We start from the raw sequence: 20,800 nt of genomic DNA, 5'->3' as shown, positions 1-20,800 counted from the left end.
GGGCAGTGAAACTAACCGGTTCCTCTCAAGTGCTCTGTGATTGGTGGAGGAAAAGTGCTCTAAAAGTGCAAAGTCCCACTCCTTACTTGGTGAAATAGCCATAGCGTCTGTCGTTATTCAGTCTGCCGCTAGAGGGAGCGTGGCAGCCTCTCAGCAGATAGATACATCGAATATGAATATCTTGTAAGATTTTGGGGGAGGGGTGGTCAAGTGATTAATAGAAAACTCAGAGCCAGAGTGCTGGGGGAAGGGGTTTCCCTGCCGACTAGCAGCAAATGAGGAGCCCTGGAGAGCAGGCCTGCTCTGCGGAGCAAGGGCTCCTGGTACATGGGCTGTTTCACCCATGGAAGGTGGAAAGTACCATTTGATAGGGGATGGATTTTCGAACACGGGAGGAGAATCTCCTCCAAGGGTGGCTTAGGCTAAAGAAGAATCCTGCTGAGTTGCTGCTGCTCCATTTTTTCACGCCTGGAGAAAGCTCCCCTGTAAGGAATCTGAAAGGCCTGCGGCTTGGAATGGGGCTGCAGCCTGAACCAGACACCAGCCCCTAGTGCACCCAAAGTGTGGCCTTTACACACGGATTCGCCCCTGGGGGCCTGATCCAGCTCTGCTGAAGTGAGAGCCCTTGGCTGGGGCCCCGCCGTAGCGGGGACCAGACAGGAATCACGGTGTGTGTTGACAGTGCAGTGTTGGGCTGAGAACGTGAATTGACGAACGACTGGAAATGAAAGACTGAAGGTGCTTAGAGTGGTAGCAGCCAAGGTGGCAGGAGGGCGTCTGATGTGCTAAAGCGCGAGTTGTGCAGTATTCTGTCAAATCTACAGACCCTTGTTACACAGCAGGATCATGGACACGACCACCCAGCCCCGGGGATCAGAGTGCAGGGAGCACCGAGGGGACTAGCACACACTGGGCTGGGGAATCCTCCTCCTGTCTGGCCACTTCATTTCCTGGCTCTCTCGCTGCCCACTGCTGGGCTGCGGCGGTTGCCCCAGTCCTAGGGATGGTATGAATTGCCTGGGGCAACAGGTTCCAGAGGAGGGAGAGTCAGGGCTCTGCTGGGTGCTGGAGGTATAACCTTAGATCATGTCAGGTGGGGGAGTGTCTAGAACGATGCCCTGAGATTATTAGGCATGGAGGGGCAGGTCCCTGAGGCAGGGGCTGTGGATGCTGCAGTGGAGGTGGATGCCCTGGTGATGAGATCCAGCCGGGGGTGTGGAAGTCATGGGGGGTGACGCAGGAGGGAGCGGGGTGGATTGACCTGGGAATGTTGTTTAGTTTTACTAGCACTGTCTGCATGGGGGATGGGAGAGCAGGGGGTGACTTTAGGTGAGGGACAGGATCTGAACCTGTAACCTGTGCGGGGCGGGGGGGCAGTTGACATCTTTGTCGGGGGAACTGGACAAAGGGAGAGGGGGAGAGAAGGAGGGGGAGAGAGCCTGCTGGAGGGGGGGTTGGTTTCAGTTTTGGGCTGGCTGGGAAGAGGCAGGGAACCCCAAGTCTGGGGTCTAAGATCCTTGCCCCCCCGACAGGGGCGGCTCCAGGCCCCAGCACGCCAAGCGTGTGCTTGGGGCGGCATGCCGCAGGGGGCGCTCTGCCGGCGCCGCGAGAGCGACAGGCAGGTGCCCTCGGCGGCTTGCCTGCGGAGGGTCCGCTGGTCCCGCGGCTTCGGCGGACCTCCCGCAGGCAAGCCGCAGACGGCAGCCTACCTGCCGTGCTTGGGGCGGCAAAATTCCTAGAGCCACCCCTGCCCCCAGAGGAACCTGGCTGCACCTACAAGCCCTGCTTGGGACTGTTCCTGTCGACCTGTTTTACTGGCTGGCTGAGAGTCCTGGTGAATTGCAGAAAGTGGGGGGTGCAGGGCCCTGACTCCCCCACACTCCATGACAGGGGGCTCAGGCTGGGGTGGGGGGGCATATACCCGTGGGTGCTGGGGGAGGGTATGGGCATTGGATTCAGCCTGGAGCAGAAACCAGGAGGAGTCCGATGACACCTTAAAGACTAACAGATTTATTTGGGTATAAGCTTTTGTGGGTAAAAACCCACTTCTTCAGGTGCAAGATGCAAATTGCATCTGATAAAGTGGGATTTTTACCCAGGAAAGTTTATGGCCCAAACAAATGTCAGTCTTTAAGGTGCCACCAGCCTCCTGGTTGTTTTTGTGGATACAGACTAACAGGGCTCCCCCTCTGGAGCCTGGGGCAGGGTGTTCAGGTGCTGGCTGAGGGCTGAGGGCCCCTGGACACGGGGCTAAGACAGCTGCTCCCCGGCACGTGCTCAGACCCCTGGCACCCGGGGCTGGAGCCTGTGGGCAATAGACTTGGGCTGGGCCAGTGACTCCCTTGGCGGAGTTCGGGGCGGACCCTGGAGGCGCTGGGTTTGGGGCGTGGATTCCAACCGCGCCCGCTCTGAGCGGCACCCACCGGCCGGCCGGGCTGGGGAGGGTCCCCGCCAGGGGGTGGGTCCCGGGACCGGCCGAGGGGGGCTCCACCTCCCAGGGTTTAAAGGCTCTGCGCTCGGCGGCCGCGGCGCTACACGATGGCCAGCGGCCGGGCGTTGGGTTCCGCGGGCTGCGGCCGGGCGGGGGCCCCCGGACAGCGGCTCCCGTGAGCCGGGGAGCGCGGAGCAGGAGCGGGGCCGGCGCCGAGGTGAGCCGGGCTGAGTTCTGCGAAGAAACTTTCCGCTGCGGGGGCCGCGAGCGGGGGCGCCCGCAGCGAACCCCCGGGAACCCGCGCTGGCCTGGCCCCCTCGCGGCGTTCAGCCTCGGCCGGAGACTCTGCACCCCGGGCGCGCTGGTCCCCGCTGCGCTCGCTCGGCTGCCTGGCCCAGCGCCCTCCTGCGCGCCGCCCTTTCCCCGGCAGGACCGGGCTCCGGGCTGCGCCGGAGCGGGACCCGTGCAAGGAGCCTCCGCGCCCTGGAATTCGGTGGGGCCAGACCCCTCGGGGGAGCCTCGAACCCAGGGCCGCGGGCGCTTGGCCTGGCAGGGAGGACGCTGTGCCTCTCGGGATCGCTCCTGCGCTGCTCCCCTGCAACCCGAGCCTGCCCCGCGCTGGCACAATGGGGCCTGTACCCTGTGGTGGAGGTTGGCACTGCTGTCCCCATGGCATCGGGTCTTGTGGGGTTTTGGTGCCAGGCTGAAATTCAGCGGGGGGAAAGTGCTCGGGGCAGCACGTTCCCCGACACAGAGGGACCAGGGTCTTTAATGGGCCAGTGCCAAGCTGGCAGCTCTGGGTACCACCCTAGACCCAGCCCCTTTGCAGCAGGTGAGATCGGAGAGGGGAACATTTCCAGTCCCTCTCCTACATGGATCAGCCCTCTTGGCCTTCTGCCTCTCCCTTATTCCTTCCCTCTGGCCCGAATAAAACCCTTCCCGAGCCGCCGGGACCCTACCTGTGCTGCAGACAGTGTCCCACTCCCAGCTGGGTGAAAGGGCGCTGGGTGGGGGCAGCAATCAGACCCTCCCCTCCCGCCTCCATGCACACACTTTTGCCTTCCTTGCTCTGGAGCTGAAGCAGAGATGGGCTAAGACCCAGGATCCACCGGGCTTTGAAGAGTCTTTGGCTCCAGATTTTTTTTTCCAGTTTAGAAGTTGTTTGGCTGAGACAGCGCAGGGCGGCTGGGGCGGCGTTGGGAGACCGGGATGATTTATGTTTGTTTCTTCGGGGCCTGCTTCCAGTCTGGAGACAACAGACGTGGAACTGAAAACGATCCCCTCTGTGCCTAAGGTGAACGTAATCGAACTCTGAGGGCAGCCGGGGTGGGGCCGGCCCTGGAGAACCCCAGCCAGAGCAGGGTGGGGAGGCAGCCAGGGACCCCCAGCTCCCCAGCACAGCGCTCGCCTCCAGACTCCCTCCCACAAGCCGGTCGCTTGGCCTTTTCTGTTTTGCAGAAGATGACTCTGAACACGCAACAAGGGGGCAAGGGCCCTGTGCACAGACGGGCCAGCACCCCGGTCCCCCTCTCCCACCGGTCCAGGCCAGGGATCCGTGAGCCGAGGCCTAACCCCGTTGAGTCCCATCACCCTCCGCTTGGCTGCTCCTCGTCCTTGGAGCCTGGAGACACAGCTCCCGTCGCGCCGTGCAGCAGCTGGTCATCGGACTCGGCCGACTCCGACGGCTCCTGGGAACCCTTGTATCGCGTGGTGCTGCTGGGGGACCCTGGTGTGGGCAAGACCAGCTTGGTGAACCTCTTTGCCGGGATCCAAGAGCGGGACCTGCCGGAACAGCCGGGAGGTAGGGGCCCTGCCCTGGGGGAAATGCAGCTGCCCAGCTCTTCCTGGGGCTCTGCAGAATGAAATGCGCTCGAGGTCCATGCGGTGCAGCGGTCGGGCTGTGGGCAGTGGGTCACAGCGTGCAGAAGCCCTGTGTAAACCCAAGCCAGGGGGCACGGAGGAGAGGCTGCGCTGACTGCTTGGGAGCAGGGCAGAGCCACTCCTTAGCAGTGAGGAGCGGCCGCTGCCCGTGGGCAACGTGCCCCCAGTGCCGTTACCCATCTCTGTGGCTGGGCAGGGGGAAGTTAGCTGGCTTTTGGGAACGGCTGGGTCTTGCTGAGAGCCACCGGGGGCTCAGTTCTGAGGTACCTACTGTAGGTGTGCACCCCCTTGAAAACTGGGGGGTCCTTAGCTGTGGATTTCAGTGGGAGGGATATCGTTCTGACACGCATCGGGGTCAGCCGCCTGGGTCCAGTTAATGCCAGTTGTCCCGCTGCCTGCTGGAGCCTCGGTGCCTTTCAGCCTCCCCACAAACCAAAAAATAACCTGGCAAGGGGGGTGAGTGAGTCCTGAACCTGGGAAGAGCCGTGAGATACCCCAGCACCTTCCCCCTCCTTCCAAGCACTAAGGCAGGAGAGTAGTCAGGCTTCTGCCAGGGCATCGCCCTGGACCTCACCACTCTCCCACATCCTTCCATGGTGCTGGCTGCTTTGTAGCTTTAGTGCCTTGCCTAGAGGATCAGTTGTGTTTTCCATGCCCTGCATTTAACCCACCACCTTGGGGTGCTGCCTCCTCCCAGCCTGAGCAGCCAGCAGACTCCCCCTCTGGAGCTCAGCAGCGCTGGGCCGGGCTGGAGGCACTGCTGGGTACGTGGAGTCCAGCTGACCTGGATGCATCTGGCTTGTTTCAGAGGACGCCTACGAACGCACCCTGTCGGTGGATGGGGAGGAGACCACGCTGCTGGTGATGGACACCTGGGAAACAGAGAGGCGGGTAGGGGAGCGTGCATGGGGCGTGGCAATCCCAAGAGCTGTCTGGGGGAGGGTGTCACCTTTTCAATGAAGTGGGTTCTGTTGCTAGACTGGAGCTATTTATTATAGGGTCTGTTGCTGTTATAAATGCCACAGTGAACTTGTATGAACATAAGAGTGGCCAGACTGGGTCAGACCAAAGGTCCATCTAGCCCAGTATCCTGTCTACTGACAGTGACCACTGCCAGGTGCCCCAGAGGGAGTGAACCTAACAAGTAATGATCAAGTGATCCATCCCCTGTTGTCCATTCCTAGCCTCTGTTTGCCAGAGGCTAGGGACACCATTCTGCCAAGCCTGGCTAATACCCATTGATGGACCTATGCTCCATGAATTTATCTAGTTCTTTTTTGAACCCTGTTATTGTCTTGGCCTTCACAATATCCTCTGGCAAGGAGTTCCACAGGTTGACTGTGTGCTGTGTGAAGAAATACTTCCCTTTATTTGTTTTAAACCTGCTGCCTATTAATTTCATTTGGTTGCCCCTAGTTCTTGTGTTATGAGAAGGAGTAAATAACACTTCCTTATCTACTTTCTCTACAACAGTCATGATTTTATAGACCTCTGTCATATCGCCCCTTAGTCGTCTCTTTTCCAAGCTGAAAAGTCCCAGTCTTATTAATCTCTCCTCAGACGGAAGCTGTTCCATACCCCTCGTCATTTTTGTTGCCCTTTTCTGAACCTTTTCCAATTCCAATGTGTCTTTTTTGAGATGGGGCGACCACATCTGCACACAGTATTGAAGATGCGGGCGTACCATGGATTTGTATAGAGGCAACGTGATATTTTCTGTCCTGTTATCTATGGCCAGCTGTGTTTCCGTGCCCACCTGCTCATGAGACAAGGCTGCAGGGACAGACCCTCCTGCTGGACCCTACGTCCACCAGGACCCACTTTAGCTTTCTGGGGAGCTTCTCTTGCCATTGTGTGACATCCCCAGCAGATTGTGCTTGCTGCTCCCGTCGGTCTGCGGCTGGAGCTGGGAGGCTGCAGCTGGGTCAGGGTCAGCAGCTGGTAAGGGGAGGAGGGTGACTTCCCCAGTGAACAGCTGACTGGCTCATCAGGTGTCCAAGGGAGGAGCTAACAGCCCCGGGAGCTGGAAGGAGTCCCCCGACCCAGGCTGGGGGTTAACTGCTGTGGGAGGAAGCAAGGGCTTGAGTCCGCTTCTCTCTCCAAAAGGTGGCGATTTTAAACTCTGGGGGGGTGACTCCGGACAGACCCAACTCCCTGTCCCCCCAGCTCCCCCACAGAGCGGATTCTCCAATCTAGGCACTTGGGGCTGATTCTCCCACCTTCCCTCTGGCGTAGCTGCTGCTGCACCTGCAAAGGGGGTGCAGGCTGCTGCCAGGTCAGAACGGCTGTGCTGGCGTAAGCGCAGACACGAGGTGCCAGGCAGCCAGAGCTGGGCCCAAGACGTCAGCGGGGAAGGTGGAAAGAAGGAGGGAAACATGCCAGATCCCCAGGGCTGAGTGTGCTGGGAGGTGCTGGTGGGTGCCGGCTCCTAGCTGTGCAGGAGCTGACTGGGCGAACGACGGGTGAGGAAATGCAGCCTTTAAAGGGAATGCGTTAGTAGGCAGCAGTCGTGGTGCCCGGCAGCATCTCTGCCCCTCCGCCCCTGCTTGTGAGTGACTGGAGATTGACAGGAGCAAGGTTCCCCCTCTTCCAGCCCCACCCGGGTCTTTGCTTTCGATGCACAACTGGGGGCGACGCTCGCTGGTAACAGCAAGAGGGTCCCGAGCGTCATTGAAATGGCCTCTCTGCTGCCGGTCTGGGACCCACCTGCACTCTTCCCCTTCGCCAGCCGGATCTTCAGGCAAGTCAGTGGGGGCCATCCAGTCCCCAGCATCTCCTGCAGCCCCTGCTCCCTCTGGCCAAGGACTCTGATGGGGTCTGGGAAGGGATGGACTCACTGGGCTAATGGCCACGCTCCCCACCTGACGTGGTACGAGCAGGGAACGCCGCTCCTCTTTTCCACTGTCCACTCTGTCCAGAGCACTGGGCGCAGATACCCCTTAGCGTCCTGCCCTTAAAATCCAGAAGGGGGCGCGGGGAATGGCTCCTACGGGAAACACAGCACGTGACTGAGTGGGGATGAGAGCACTGGCATGGAGTGTGAGTCAGTGGTACCCCCCGAGCCCCGAATGAGCCGTAGGGAGAGGGAGAATGAGAGAGCCTGACCCAGATGAGGATGGGAGAGGTGGGGCAGGGGCAGCTGGGCCTGCTTGCAGTGATTATGGCCAGGCTTTTCCTAGTGGGTCAGTATTTTACTCGGGATACAATAAGAAATGCAATTCTTTATCACTTTGTTTTTAGTGGACGAACAAAGGGTTAATTCCATGTCGTTCCTGTGAACCCTGCTTTGCACCTCTGGCCAGCTGCCGCCTGCATTAGCTCTGTCTGCATCAGAGCTGTGCCAGGCACGGGAGGGTTGGGCCAGCCCTTTTTGCTTCTGGTTCATACGGGCTTGGCCTCCTGCTGCATGAAGCTTCCTAAACCCAAAGGCAAACTCTCCCCAAGGTACTAAGTCTTTGGGTCCAAACCTTGCTCCCACCCAACCCCTACATCTGCCTCGCTTTGGCTGGGCTCTCTGGTTTGTAGAGACGCACTCCACCCTGGGAGGCTTGGGTCAGGGTCTGGCTGTCGCCAGAACTCTGCACTGGTTGGAGCTGAGGTTTGCTGCAGGCTCATGGGTCCTGCTTTGCAAGCAACCCCGAGAAGAGTTGCCCAGTTTGGGGGTCTCTCTCGGCGACGGCAGGGCTCTGGCACGTGCAGCTTGTCCAGAAGCAGTGGCATGACCACTCGCTGGAAAAGCCCTAGTGTCCTGTCAGTAACACCTGTGTCTTCTGCACTGCCTCTAAAGTAGCAGATTGACTGTAAATTGGCATTACTGGTTCTAAGGCCCTGAGTCCTGGCAACCTGTGCTGACCAGTATCTCTGCAGTCTGAGGTTTGCTCCCTTGTGTGTGGAGCTGGCTTCTCTTCCCAGCACTAGAACAGCAGGCTGGTTTGTCACAGAATTTAGGACCACAACTGCATGCAGAATGGGGGCGGATTAACACGCCCAATCTGTGCTTCTAATCACGGTAACTGCATGCAAATTAGATGCACCTTTTGCACACGCAGTTGTAAGTCTAAACAGTCTGAAAATCTGGTCCTAAAGCTTTAAAGACTTGAATTTATTTCCACTATCCCTGAAGTGCATTTTCCTACCGAGGGCTATTTCCCCGCGTGAGACGATACTGAGTGTCAAGTTAATTTGTTTAGGAACACAGTGAAAAGCCTGGAAACCAATGCCCCTGAAATCCCCTCCCCCCAGTCCTTCCCATTTTAAAAACTCGCATTAAAAGCTGCTGTTTCCTTCCAGGGGCTCTGGCCTGATGACATTATCTCGCTCTTATGTGGCGTTTTTCATCAGTAGATCTCAAACCACATCACCCTTGTTAATGTATTTAACACCCCCCCTGCCCCCGGTGAGGCGCTCTTAACCCCAGTGTACAGATGGATGCCAGGTGGTAAGTGACTTGCCCAGGGTCACACAGGAAGTCTGTGGCACAGCAGGGAATTGAAGCCAGGCCTAACCACTGGACCATCCTTCAGCCCCTTCCCTTCCAGGCCCCCATTCCCTTGTAAATGGGCTCCCCTGCTCTTGCTGGCTGTTCGCAATTGGAAAGAGGCTCCTATTCCAGCCTGAGCCCAGACCCCTGAGCGCTCTGTCCGGCGTCTGGGGCTGTACGAATACCCTGCTGCTGAGTTATTGGCTTACAAGGGTGTCACTAGCTGGGTGTGTTCCCCAGAGGGTGCTGCAGCCCGTGGTTCGGTTGTGAACCCTTTAAAGCCCTCTTCCTTCACCGGCGTGGGAGGGTGAGTCCCCCTGAGCCCCAAAAGCCCCGTTGGTGTTTGCAGGCCCTGGGCTGCCACAGCTGCATGGCTGGGCAGCCTGCGCGTTTGGGAGCGGAGCCCTGGGGCTGTAATTTGCAGCTGACACAGATTGAGGAGGAGACTGTGTCAAACGCCCCCCAAAGCCAGAAGCTTTTAATCTGCACGTTATTGACTGAGCCACGTGTCTGCTGGGTGGCCAGAGGCTGCGGGAGCCTGGGCTGCTGTCTGATGGGGACAGGCTGACGGCAGCGGGGGCCGCGCCCCACCTGCACCGGGGCTGGGATGCTGAATTGCTTCCCCCTCCCTAGCCTGGCCACAACCTGGTGACTTGCACCCTCTCTGGGGACCCGTCCTTCCAAGTGCCCAGACTAGCCCCAGCTGGCAGCCGGGGGGCAGGCCTCATCCTTCAGTAAACCTCGAGCGCACTCTCTGTTCCCCACTGATTGATGGGGCTGTTCAGCTGCGCCCTTACCCTGCCTGCTGATGTGTCTTCTCTCCCCCCCTTGGCCTCAGCCCACAGACTCAGCCCCACCCCTGCAGGGAGCAGAGAAGGCTCTTCTGTTGGTCCTGGTAGACAGCATTGCTGCTGAGGACGGGCCGTTCTGATGCAGACCCGGGGGTGCCTTGTCTTGTACTCAACGACCCCGGTGGCTGGCATCCTTGGTAGCCATCCAGGCCACCTGGAAGCTGGGGAGGGCACTTATTATACACGTTCCCACCTCCTTTCCCATTAAAGGCAAGAGGGAAATGCTTGTTTGCACCCAGTGCTGCCAACTGCAGCAAAGATACGGCTCTTCCCATGCCAAGTCACTAGCCCACTGACTCCATGGAGTCCCCTTCCTCATGGCTTTGCCAGGAGCCCCTAACCGCTAGCTGGCCCAGCGCGTGGGAACTGGAAGCGGCCGTGGGATGGATGGGGAAATGCACAGGTGTGGGTCGAGTGAAGGTGGAGGGGAGAGGGCGGATCTCAGCGAAGCTAATGAACCATCGCAGAAAGCAGCGTCCTGCGCTTCCGCCAGCGAGATTTGCCCGTGGTGAGCGGTGAGCAGAAATCCCGGCGGGGGGAAGACTGGAATCGCTGTCAGGCTGAGAGTGGGAGGGGCAGCTGGGGTCCAGCGGTGCTGGCTGGTACTAACTTGCTCTCACCACCTGAATTAACGCTTGTAGAGGAATCATGGGAGTGGGCACCAGCCTTGGCCTCCTCCTGAATGTCAGACACCTGCAGAAAAGGGTAATGATCAAATCCCTGCAACTATCCCCCTGGGGAACATGGGGACGTGTGTTTTTCTAGGGCCAGATCCTCAGCTAGTGTAAATCACCCCAGTGCCCCTGAGGTCCCAGGACATCCTTCCATATGTGCCCAAATCAGTGAAGGTTTTCACAGGCTGAGAAAACCCCTGAACGTAAGGGCAGGTTATAGATGTACAGCTCCCGGTCCCCAGCAGGAGGGGAGTGGGGGGGTCAGCGAGGTAAGACACAATGACGGCGAAGCAGGCGGCATGCGGCCCAGGCACAGGTGTGGAGGGCTTACCAAGGGGAACAAGAGCGTGAAGGATGGTGTGTCGGGCCCGTGGGAATGGCAGGAGAGCCTTGCTGGTCTCCCGTGCCAGGGGCGTGAGGGTGTAGATGAAAAACCAGCCCTGATGCCATCCTGCCAGAAATGCAGGAGGCAACGGGCTGGCAGGCTGTGGACGGGTGGAGCTCTAGAACCAAGGGGCTGTGGTTCGAGGAAACAAAACCAAAGTCTTCCAGAGGCCTGGGGGGAAGGGAATGGTCCCACCGGATACAGCCTGGGCTGAACGCAGGCCTGGAGTGACAAGAGCAAGGGGTGTTGTGCCTGGGGCGTCCCAGTCACGGCTGAATGCGAGCGGAGTGATTCCAAGTACAGCGAGGAAGGAAGCAGCTGGTAAAACCGCCGGGCGCGGCGGAGTAAACGTTTGGCAGCAGTGCATTGTGGGCAAGTGAAAGGGGTGCATCCCGCATTGCTCCCTGCCTGCAGGCCCCTAGTCACTACGCCTGTGTAAAATGCTAGCAAGGCAGCGTTTCCCACGCACTGGAGGAGCCGCCTACGCACGGCGCCAGGTGGGAAAGCCTCGGGCGCAGGCGTTTGGGTAGAATCGCTCTCAGAGCCCCCGCCACGCTGGGTGTCTGGAAGAGCCTGTGGCTGGGAGGCCAGGTGCTCCGTTCCACAAGCAGCACTCTCCTTCCCCGCTCCCTGGGCCAAGAGCTGAGTGGAAGCTTGCGGGACATACCACCCCTTCCCCCCAACATGACCCACCGGCTTGGGCTCGGTCAGGCACGCGGGCTTGCCGCCCTCACAACCAGCCCCTACTCACTGCCTCTGAATTTGGCTCCTGGAGTCTAGGGGGGTGTCCACACCGCAATCCGTAGCGTGACTGCGGCTCAGCTAGACGCGCCTGCACTAGCATCACCCGTGCTAGCGTGACTAAAAATAGCAGCACAGGCTTAAATGCCGACTAGCAATCCTAGAAGGGTAGGACGGGAAGGGACCTCGAGAGGTCATAGCTTGGATCCCCGATGCGTGTGTACAGGCCATTGTGTCTACACGGCTCTCTTCAGCACAGGTCTGGCCACTCGGGCTGCGATCCCCGCTTGGTGCAGTGCAAACATACCCTAAACTGACCTGCGTAATTCCCAGCCCAGGGCTGGAAGAGCAGGGTTTAGTAAGGAAGGCCGCCAGCCAGGCAGAAGGCGCAAGTTAAAGTCTTCAACTTCACTTGACGCTCCTTCCAGCTCCTCAGCGTGTAGGTTACCCTGGCGCTGGGAAGCACATGGGGAGCTGGCCGCAGCACCGCTGAGTCTGGCTGCCGTCGGAGAGGGTGTGTGTGGACGATGGCTGTGTGCCTCAGTAACACCGTCTTTCCCTGTGCAGCCCCAGGATGAGGAGAACCGGTTCCACAATTACTGCATGCAGGTGGGGAATGCCTATGTCATTGTCTACTCCGTCACCGACAGAGTGAGTTTTGAGAGCGCCTCTGAGCTGAGAATCCAGCTGCGCCGGACCCGGCAAGCAGAGAACATCCCCATTATCCTGGTGGGGAACAAGACGGACCTGGTGCGGTGCCGAGAGGTCTCGGTGGAAGGTGAGCGAGCAGGGCCTGTTGTCCCCACCCTGCGGGAGACAGTTCCCAGCCAGCTGTTCAGGGGCTGGGAACTGAGGGGAGGGGGAGGCTTCTTGCCTAGTGTCTCCTGCTGCTGCTCCTCAGACCTAGCTGAGGTGGCCAGCGAGAGATTGCCATGGGACCCGCTCCTCTGCTGAGTGTCCATCCAGGAGTGCCACGCTCTGTCCATCTGCCAGCCATCTGTCCAGCCATCAAACCACCCATCCTGCTTTCTTTTAGCAGCCCATCCTGTCACCTCCATCTCTGCCCTCCCCTGTAGTCTGCCATCAATCCAGCCTTTCCACCAGCATCTCTCCCTGCAACCATTAGCTACTGCCCTGAGCATGTGCCTCCCCTGGCATAACCCACTGTTCACCGCTTCCCCTGTCCCGTGCCCTGTGCGGAAAGCGCCGCCTGGCTCTGCCTGGAGAGAGCTCTTTGTCCTGGTGGCCAACTCAGGTGGGGCTGGAACCCATTCTCTTCCCAGAGGGCCGGGCCTGCGCCGTGGTCTTCGATTGCAAGTTCATCGAGACGTCTGCCACTCTCCAGCACAACGTGACGGAGCTCTTCGAGGGGGTGGTGCGCCAGATCCGCCTGCGCCGGGACAGCAAGGAGGCCAACGAGAGGCGCAAGTCCATCTACAAGCGCAAAGAGAGCCTCACCAAGAAGGCCCGGCGCTTCCTGGACAGACTGGTCGCCAGGAACAACAAGAAGGTGGCTCTGAAAGTTCGCTCCAAGTCTTGCCATGACCTGTCCGTGCTCTGAGACCTGTCACAAAACAGGACACTTCCTTCTCATGCGTAAAGGGACCTCCCAAGCGGCTTTCTGCCATGTACATAGGGGTGTGTGAACTTTCTTCTCTGTTCGTGGCATGTGGACAGGACCTTTCAGGGCAGACACGAGACTCATCTGGAGCAATAACCCAGGAGACGGCGCCGACTTCCTAACCGGAGCCTCAGAACCAAAGTGACACCAGCAACCAGAAAACACCCATGGGGAAGGACTCCTTGCATTGTCTGAATGTCCTAATCCCCAATAGTGCCTCCTGCCAGCCCTGCCACTTGCCTGGAGCCCTGCAAGAGGAGGTGGGCAGGGAGAAGCTAGGGCAGGTCTCCAGGGTGCTAGCAGGTGCCAGGAAATGTTCTAGTCTTTGCCCATGGAAGGGAGAGGGGGAGGAAGCTACCCGCCCCGAGAGGGAGGGGTGGGGACTCTGGGGTGTTCCCTGGTGCCTAGAGATAATGCAAGTCTGACTTTGCCAACGCCAGGGATGGGTTTGAGCAGGACACTCGGATCATGCAGCAGGGGCAGTACGGCCACCGGCTCTGCTGGAGTCCACAAAGCCATCACCAAGGTCGGAAGCTGCCTCTGAACGCTGCTGGGAGCCAGAAGTGCAGCTGGCCCGTGATACTGTGCGGACAGGCACTCTAGGAATCCCTTAGACAGGAAGGCCCTGAGCTGAGGTGCAATGGTATGTCGGCGTTTCGCTGCCACCTCTGGGCATATTAACGTCAGTGGGGGCAGGGGCGAAGAGGGCAATGGAGAAGCATCTTCCTTGGGTAGGAGTCTGGGGAGGCCAGACCCCGCCTGTCTCCTGGCTGGGGTTGGGGACTGTAAGGATGGGGTTCCTTAGTGCCGGGGGCCGGGCGTGGCCGGGGGCGTGGCGGGGTTTTGTACCACATCTCTCTCTTGTACAGTGTTTTTAGGATCGAGGTTTTTCTGTTGTCTCTGTATGACCGCGGTGACGACCCACCTAGACTTGCAGAATAAACCAGATCTGGAAAGACGCCTGTCACCAGTGACTGCGCAGCACCTCCTGCCCTTTAACTGCCCCTGCCAGGTGCTCCTCTCTCGGATTTCCCTGGGTCCCCCAGAGAGGCAGGGAGCTGGGCCCACTGCTCGTTGTACCTGCTTCCAAGTCAGAGATGGGCAAAGCCCAACCCAGACCCCTGAGTCTGAGTCTGAACCCTGGGGGAGCTGGGCGTCAGAAATGCACCTTTAACGGGGGCAAACGGACTGGATCCATTGGGCTGCTGCGATTCCCCAAGCACCTGGGATGTTTTGGTTTCTGTAGATGCCCTGAAATGGCAGCACAGAAGCACATGGGGCAGCTGGAGGGACTAGGGTGACCAGCCAGCAAGTGTGAAAAATAGGGAGGGGTGGGGGGGGGGGTAATAGGAGCCTATATAAGAAAAAGACTAAAAAATCAGGACTTTCCCTATAAAATCGGGACATCTGGTCACCCTAGGAGGGACTTGGTTCACACACAAGGTTTCCAGGTGGCTAGGAAATCCCATGGAATATCCTTGAGGAATTTAGGCCGGATTCTCCAGTCTGCCAACTTCACTTTGTGCTACTTCCGAGGTGCAGAGTGAACTGAAACTGGCTGGAGATTCCCCTGGGTGTAGTAGGAGTCTGGGCAGTGAACCACGTAGCTGCCCTCCTTCCGGGATCTGAGTGGGAAGGGAGGGGTGTCGAGGGCGGGAGCAGAGCTCCCCTAAGTTACACAGCTCTCACCAGCAGCAGGGAGCCGACTCTCTTCCGGTGCTGGAGCCGAGCGGCCAGGAACCAGCAAGCCGCCGTCCGCTCCCTGCAGCTGCCACCGAGCGCAGCGTGGCCGTAGTGGGGGGAGCGGGGCCCTTGTCTCCTATGCACAGATGGGGTGATTTCATTGCTCAGTGACTGTTAATGGCCCTAGCTGTTGATTCTGTACCTCAGCACTGTGCCGAGTGGGTGTAAGCTCAGCTGGGGCAGGGAGCCGGGCAGAAGCCAGGCCGGCCCTACTGCCCTTACAACGTGGTTTCCAGTGGAGATGGGGTCAGCCTTTGACATCAGTTGGATGTCCAGGGCGAAAGGGCTGGAGATGGAGCCTGCAACACAGACAGGGTGAGCTGGGGGTTGGATCCGGGCTCCAAGTGGACCTGTGATCAGAAGCCAGGCCTGAGTGGAGGTCAGCAGTGACCCCCCCAAGCAGGATTCTGGAACAACCAAGAAAGAGACCGGCTCAGCGTTAGGATCCATCCCAGGTTACAGTGAGCGCCGTGCCTGGGGAATTTTAGTGCCATGGCGAGACCTCTGGACATCAGCAATGAAGCTTCGAGCTATGGACCCCCCGGGGCGGTTCAGGGAGCCACGATGGAGCCCACTCCCAGCTCTAGCTCCTAGGAGAGACTGGAAAGAGAGAGGGAAGGACGCTTGGCCAGCAGGGTCTGGGGGAGGTCCCTGGTCTATGGGGCAGCATGGGAGACAGCGAGAACCGGAGGGGGGTGGACCCGTGAGGGGAGGTGAGATGCAAAGTAGCGGGGTAAGGACAGTGTATGGGGGTGGAAGGTGTCTGACTGTCGGGGGGGTCCCGTGAGGAGAGGTGAGCTGCAGGGTGAGGGGGTAAGAACGGTGTGGGGGGGGGAAGGTGTCTGACTGTCGGGGGTCCCGTGAGGAGAGGTGAGCTGCAGGGTGAGGGGGTAAGAATGGTGTGGGGGGGGGAAGGTGTCTGACTGTCGGGGGTCCCATGAGGAGAGGTGAGCTGCAGGGTGAGGGGGTAAGAATGGTGGGGGGGGGGAAGGTGTCTGACTGTCGGGGGTCCCGTGAGGAGAGGTGAGCTGCAGGGTGAGGGGGTAAGAACGGTGTGGGGGGGGGGAAGGTGTCTGACTGTCGGGGGTCCTGTGAGGAGAGGTGAGCTGCAGGGTGAGGGGGTAAGAACGGTGTGGGGGGGGGAAGGTGTCTGACTGTCGGGGGTCCTGTGAGGAGAGGTGAGCTGCAGGGTGAGGGGGTAAGAATGGTGTGGGGGGGAAGGTGTCTGACTGTCGGGGGTCCCGTGAGAGGGGCTGATGGTGGGTTTGGGGCCGCTCGGTGCACTTTGCTGACTACACAGCACGGCGGGTGGCTGGGGCATGGAGACGAGCGGGAACGGGAGGGGTTTCTGGGGTGCCCAGGCAGGGCGGTGAGTTGTGGGAGGCTGGGCTAATGGGGCCAGCCTGTGGGTGACACTCCAGACTCGCCTGACCCCACTTTGAAAGGTGACCCCTGCCCGGAGCGGGGGGGCCCTGCTGGGTCTGGAGCACTTGACCGGGCGCCGAGCGGGCCCTGTGATCGGGGAACAAGAGCGGCTTGTGCCTGCAAGTGATTCCCAGCGTGAGACTCCGAACGGGGGCTCCCTGCCCGGCTCCCCAGGGAGTGAAATTCCAGGCTGGCCACTGTCACCGGAGGGCCAGGGTGCCCGGCCTTGCTGGGCCGCAGACTGCCCTGGTCAGCTGCCATGGAGAAGAGGGCCTGTTTGCGGCCGTCCCGGCCAGCGACTGGAGGTGGGTTAGCAGGTGAGTCCCAGGGCCTTTGACCTGCCGTGTCCGGCTCGCACGGCCAGGAGGGACCAGCCCAGAGAGGAGGCTTGTGCTCCAAGCTACTTCTATCCATGCCAGTCCCGGAGCGCGCCCGGCTGGGCTGCTCTGTACGCGCTCCGAGCTCCTCCCAGGCGTCTGCCTCGGCCTGGCAGCCCGGCAAGGCAGCTAACCGGGGCCCTTTTCACAGAGAGGGAGGGGAAGGGATTTCTCCAGGTCTGTCCAGCCCCTGAGCTCACTTGCCCCGGGCTGCATCACGGCACCGGCCTCCGGCTCGCAGCGCGGCTTGGTCAAAGGCCCACGCTGGTCTACAGCCTTCCCGAGGCTCCCCCTTGGCACCAGGTGCCTGCTGCATCGCCCCTCCCAGCCATGCTGCTTCTAGCCTGGCCCCGACTTCACCAGACTGGGACCTCGCATCCCCTGGCAGGAGCCCAGTGAGGAGGAGACAGTTAAAGCCCGGGGCTGTCACCTGCAGCTTCCAGTCCTGACTTGCTGCTGGTCCTGGGGAATCCATTAAGGGCCCGTCTGTGCTACAGGAGACATGGCCCTCTAACGTGCCCACCTTGCAGAGCTGCTGGGAGGCTGAATTCCCCGGTAGATGTACCGGGCAGCGAGAGCCGCAGGAGAACGGGGCTGTGCTGTGTGGGCCCAGCTGGGTGAGAGAGGCTAGCACTGATGGGGCAGGGGTGAGGCCATAGAAATCCGCCCTTTGAATGGCCAGCGCTCCCCCGTCCTCGCTAGTCAGCTGGGAGCAGCACACTTCCCCAGCTGGACTGCCAGGATCCCCAGGCTGACACAGCCGGGTGTGATGGAACCAGTATCCCAGGGACAACAGTGAGTGATTCTCCACCGGGAGCGCAGCCCCCGCCCCCCTCCAGAACCTGACCCGAGGAATCCACGACTCCGATAAGGAGCAAAACCCCCTCTCAAGCCGCGGCTGCTGGAAGAGCCTTCAAGTGGTTTGTGGTGGTAGCTTGCGCCGAGGCTTTGGGCTGACTTTGCGAGCCGCCCCCGCCCTAGGTCAGGTCGGGAGTTTCCACTCGCCGTGCATCTTTAGCATCAGGCGCGGGAAGGACTGTTTAAGGGGAGAGCGGGGGAGATGCAAAGCTCTGGTGAATTGCAGTCATCAATCTAGGGGCTGAAAGGAAGGGGGGAGCAATGTGTGTGTGGGGGGAGGGGGGCAAAAGCCTCTTTCCTGCTCCTGAGGAAACCAGAGACTGAATTCTGCTGCACTTCACACCAGGGCAAATCCAGAGTGATTCCACTGACAGCTGCTTACTCCGGATTTACCCAGCTGCCAGTGAGCTCAGAATCTGCCCCTGGGCTGCTGCACTAGTCATCATCCAGAGGAGCCCCCGAGAAACCTGGGAGGAAGCTCGCAGCACTGGAGTGCCATTGGCCGCTGGCAGCGCGCCGCTGGGAGGAAGCTCGCAGCACTGGAGTCCCGTTAGCCGCTGGCAGCGCGCCGCTGGGAGGAAGCTCGCAGCACTGGAGTCCCGTTGGCCGCTGGCAGCGCGCCGCTGGGAGGAAGCTCGCAGCACTGGAGTCCCGTTGGCCGCTGGCAGCGCGCCGCTGGGAGGAAGCTCGCAGCACTGGAGTCCCGTTGGCCGCTGGCAGCGCGCCGCTGGGAGGAAGCTCGCAGCACTGGAGTCCCGTTGGCCGCTGGCAGCGCGCCGCTGGGAGGAAGCTCGCAGCACTGGAGTCCCGTTGGCCGCTGGCAGCGCGCCGCTGGGAGGAAGCTCGCAGCACTGGAGTCCCATTGGCCGCTGGCAGCGCGCCGCTGGGAGGAAGCTCGCAGCACTGGAGTCCCGTTGGCCGCTGGCAGCACGCGCTGGGAGGAAGCTCACTTGAAGCCTAGCTGCAGCTGGACCCAGGAAATGCCCTTTGATCTCCGCCCTGGGTTCTGTAAGCCCAGCATTCGCTGTGCTGCCCTGGCCTGGAGTTAGCTGGGGCTTCCTGGCCGGGCGGCACCACTCCAAAGTGCAGTGGAAACAGTTCTCTGCGAAGTGTCAGCGTTGATCTGTAAAGCTCTTTGTTGTTGTTGAAGATCAACTCTCGCCCTGCTGCCTTCCCCTCCTTCGCCCACCCTGGCCCCGGCCGGGGAGCATCCAGATGTCTCCTGTGTGCAAACAGCTGAGAGACGGTTGCAGTCGCTCTGGGTTTACATCCAGCAGAAAGGCGGGGGCAGGGCTGTCAGTATGGAAAGTTGGCAAGAGGCTGCAGGCCGGGAGGAGAGTGGAAAGAATGAGATCAAACCCAGAAAAATGCAGCCCTGCTGGAGGGCCCAGGAGGAGAGGCCAAGGGGGCGAGACACTGACACGCTGGGAAAGAAAGGGAGGGAGGCCTTTGGCCAGGGGTTCTGCACACAGCAGCTGGCTGGGCCGCGGCACCTGAGGCAGGTACGGAAAGCCAGGCCTCAGCTGCCTGCTTGCTTCCCACCCCTCCTGAGCGGCACCGCCCGTCCGTCCCAGCGTGGGCCACTGCAGTGCAGGGCAGGCGGGGAGAGGGGAATGTGGTGGCTCCCCCTTCACTGACAGCTCTTAAAGCAAGGGGGAAGAAGGGGTTAATAGCTCTGCTGTAGGTGTTCCTTGGGGGACATTCGCGGGCCTGTTACACAGGAGCTCGGCTAGATCACAAGGGTCCCTTCTGGCCCAGGAATCCTGAATCTGCCCCCAGTGCGCTGCCGGAGCTAGCGTTCCTCTAGTGCGGCCACGGCACGGTACACAGGGGCCCTCAGTGCAAAGGGAGCGTGACCATGTGCCTTGGAGGTGGCCTGGAACCGGTCACGGGTGAGGCTAGGAGTGGCTGGAGGCTGGACCTGTGGGGAGCCTGCCATGCACCTGTTTAAGGATCTAGTGGTACCTGCTACTTCTGGGCTTGCTCCTCCCACAGCCCCTGCCTGCTTCTGTGCACGCAGGCTCCAGCACCCGACGCGGCCGCACACACCGCACCAAGCGGGTGCAAACATTCTGAATTGCACGTCTTTGGCCCAGGTGTAAGTGTTGACACAGTGCACCCTGCTTCACTTGGTGCCCACGGATTGCTACTGGCCTCTGGTCCCTTCACGAGAACCAGCACCTCCACTATCCAGCGGCCCAACTGACCCATTGCTCTGTCCCCAAACCCACTAGCTAGCCAACGGGAACCAGTAGGAGCCAGTTGCCAGCTTTCAGCTGGAATTCCCTCTCTAGGGCTACTGCCCTGTATTTGTCTCCAGCCATGTGACATGCACTGAAGCTTTCAGGTGCTGATCCTGCTCCTAAGGAAGCCAGTGGCGTTTTTGCCAATGTTTCAGCAGAAGCAGGTTCTCAGAGAAAAGCATCCCACACGGGGACAGTTCTGCTCTCAGTTCCACCTGGGCATCCCGTGACCTGTTCTAGGTGTCCCAGCTGTAAATGAGAGCAGGAATGAGCTCAAGAGGTTTGAGACAATCAATGGTGCAACTTTCGGGAAGTAGCATCTGCTGCCTGGGAGGCACCGCAGGAAACGGCCGGCCAAGAAAATCTAGAGGATGGGAAAGAAAATGCAACTAGTGTTTAAAGTGGCCAGGAGCAGCCAGCAATGTTCTAACAGAAAACAAGGGGCCGGAGCCCCCACTAATGTAAACTGGTGCAGCTCCCTTGAGGTTGGCGGATCTAGGCCTGTTTATTCCAGATGAGGATCTGGGCCTAAACTTTACTCAGACAGTTGCTAGTAGGATCTTGAGTCTTTTCACTTCCAAGTCACTCACTGGTATCCGGCCTGGGTCAATGGGGACCAAAAGTTGTTGCCATTCGATGGCCTCGGTGGAACGAGTTTGTTGGGTTTTCATCCAGCTTCCAACAGACATGTGTCCACATCTCAACCCCCGCCCCCAGTTGGCACTGATTGGCCCAGGGGTTGGTAGAGAAGCCAGTGTTTGAATGGGCCATGGGGACAGAACTATTTTTACTTTATTTATTTAGTCCTTTTATAAAGCAGCTATTGTGAGGCATCTAAGAAACGTACAAGAAAAACCAAATGCCAAAGAATCAACCAGCCAAATACAATATGCAGCCAGACAGTGTGAAAAAACATCTGGCACTGGGACAAGCCTAATAGCCATCGGGCAAACCACTCTGCTTGCACCAGGATCAATTCCCATATAACAAGAGTAACTAGGAAGGGTAGCAAATACGCCCGCAAAGGGAGGGGCCCATCCCCAACCTAAAACAGGCCAACCCAAATAACTGAGATTTGGGGGGGAAGGAT

At 59.7% G+C, this 20,800-nt stretch overlaps 1 protein-coding gene across 3 annotated transcripts; it reads left to right on the top strand.

Moving 5' to 3' along the window:
• Nucleotides 1–2,419: 2,419 nt before the first annotated feature.
• Nucleotides 2,420–14,002, top strand: REM1 (RRAD and GEM like GTPase 1). 3 transcript variants are annotated; one of them, XM_044986358.1, is made up of 5 exons: nucleotides 2,420–2,648; nucleotides 3,890–4,232; nucleotides 5,121–5,203; nucleotides 12,011–12,221; nucleotides 12,727–14,001. In XM_044986358.1, exons 2-5 carry the CDS (start codon nucleotides 3,893–3,895, stop codon nucleotides 13,002–13,004), a joined length of 912 nt encoding a protein of 303 aa, XP_044842293.1. In that variant the 5' UTR covers nucleotides 2,420–2,648; nucleotides 3,890–3,892; the 3' UTR covers nucleotides 13,005–14,001. The 3 variants fall into 3 exon arrangements, with proteins under 3 accessions (XP_044842293.1, XP_044842294.1, XP_044842292.1); XM_044986359.1 differs by lacking the exon at nucleotides 2,420–2,648 and adding an exon at nucleotides 3,154–3,263 and having other exon boundaries at nucleotides 12,727–14,002; XM_044986357.1 differs by lacking the exon at nucleotides 2,420–2,648 and adding an exon at nucleotides 3,585–3,725 and having other exon boundaries at nucleotides 12,727–14,002.
• The last annotated feature ends 6,798 nt before the right edge of the window (nucleotides 14,003–20,800 follow it).

This window comes from Mauremys mutica, chromosome 13 (assembly GCF_020497125.1).
Source record: "Mauremys mutica isolate MM-2020 ecotype Southern chromosome 13, ASM2049712v1, whole genome shotgun sequence".
Taxonomy (NCBI): Eukaryota; Metazoa; Chordata; order Testudines; family Geoemydidae; genus Mauremys; species Mauremys mutica.
The sequence above is the reverse complement of the archived record's forward strand: the minus strand, read 5'-3'. Positions and strand labels throughout refer to the sequence as shown.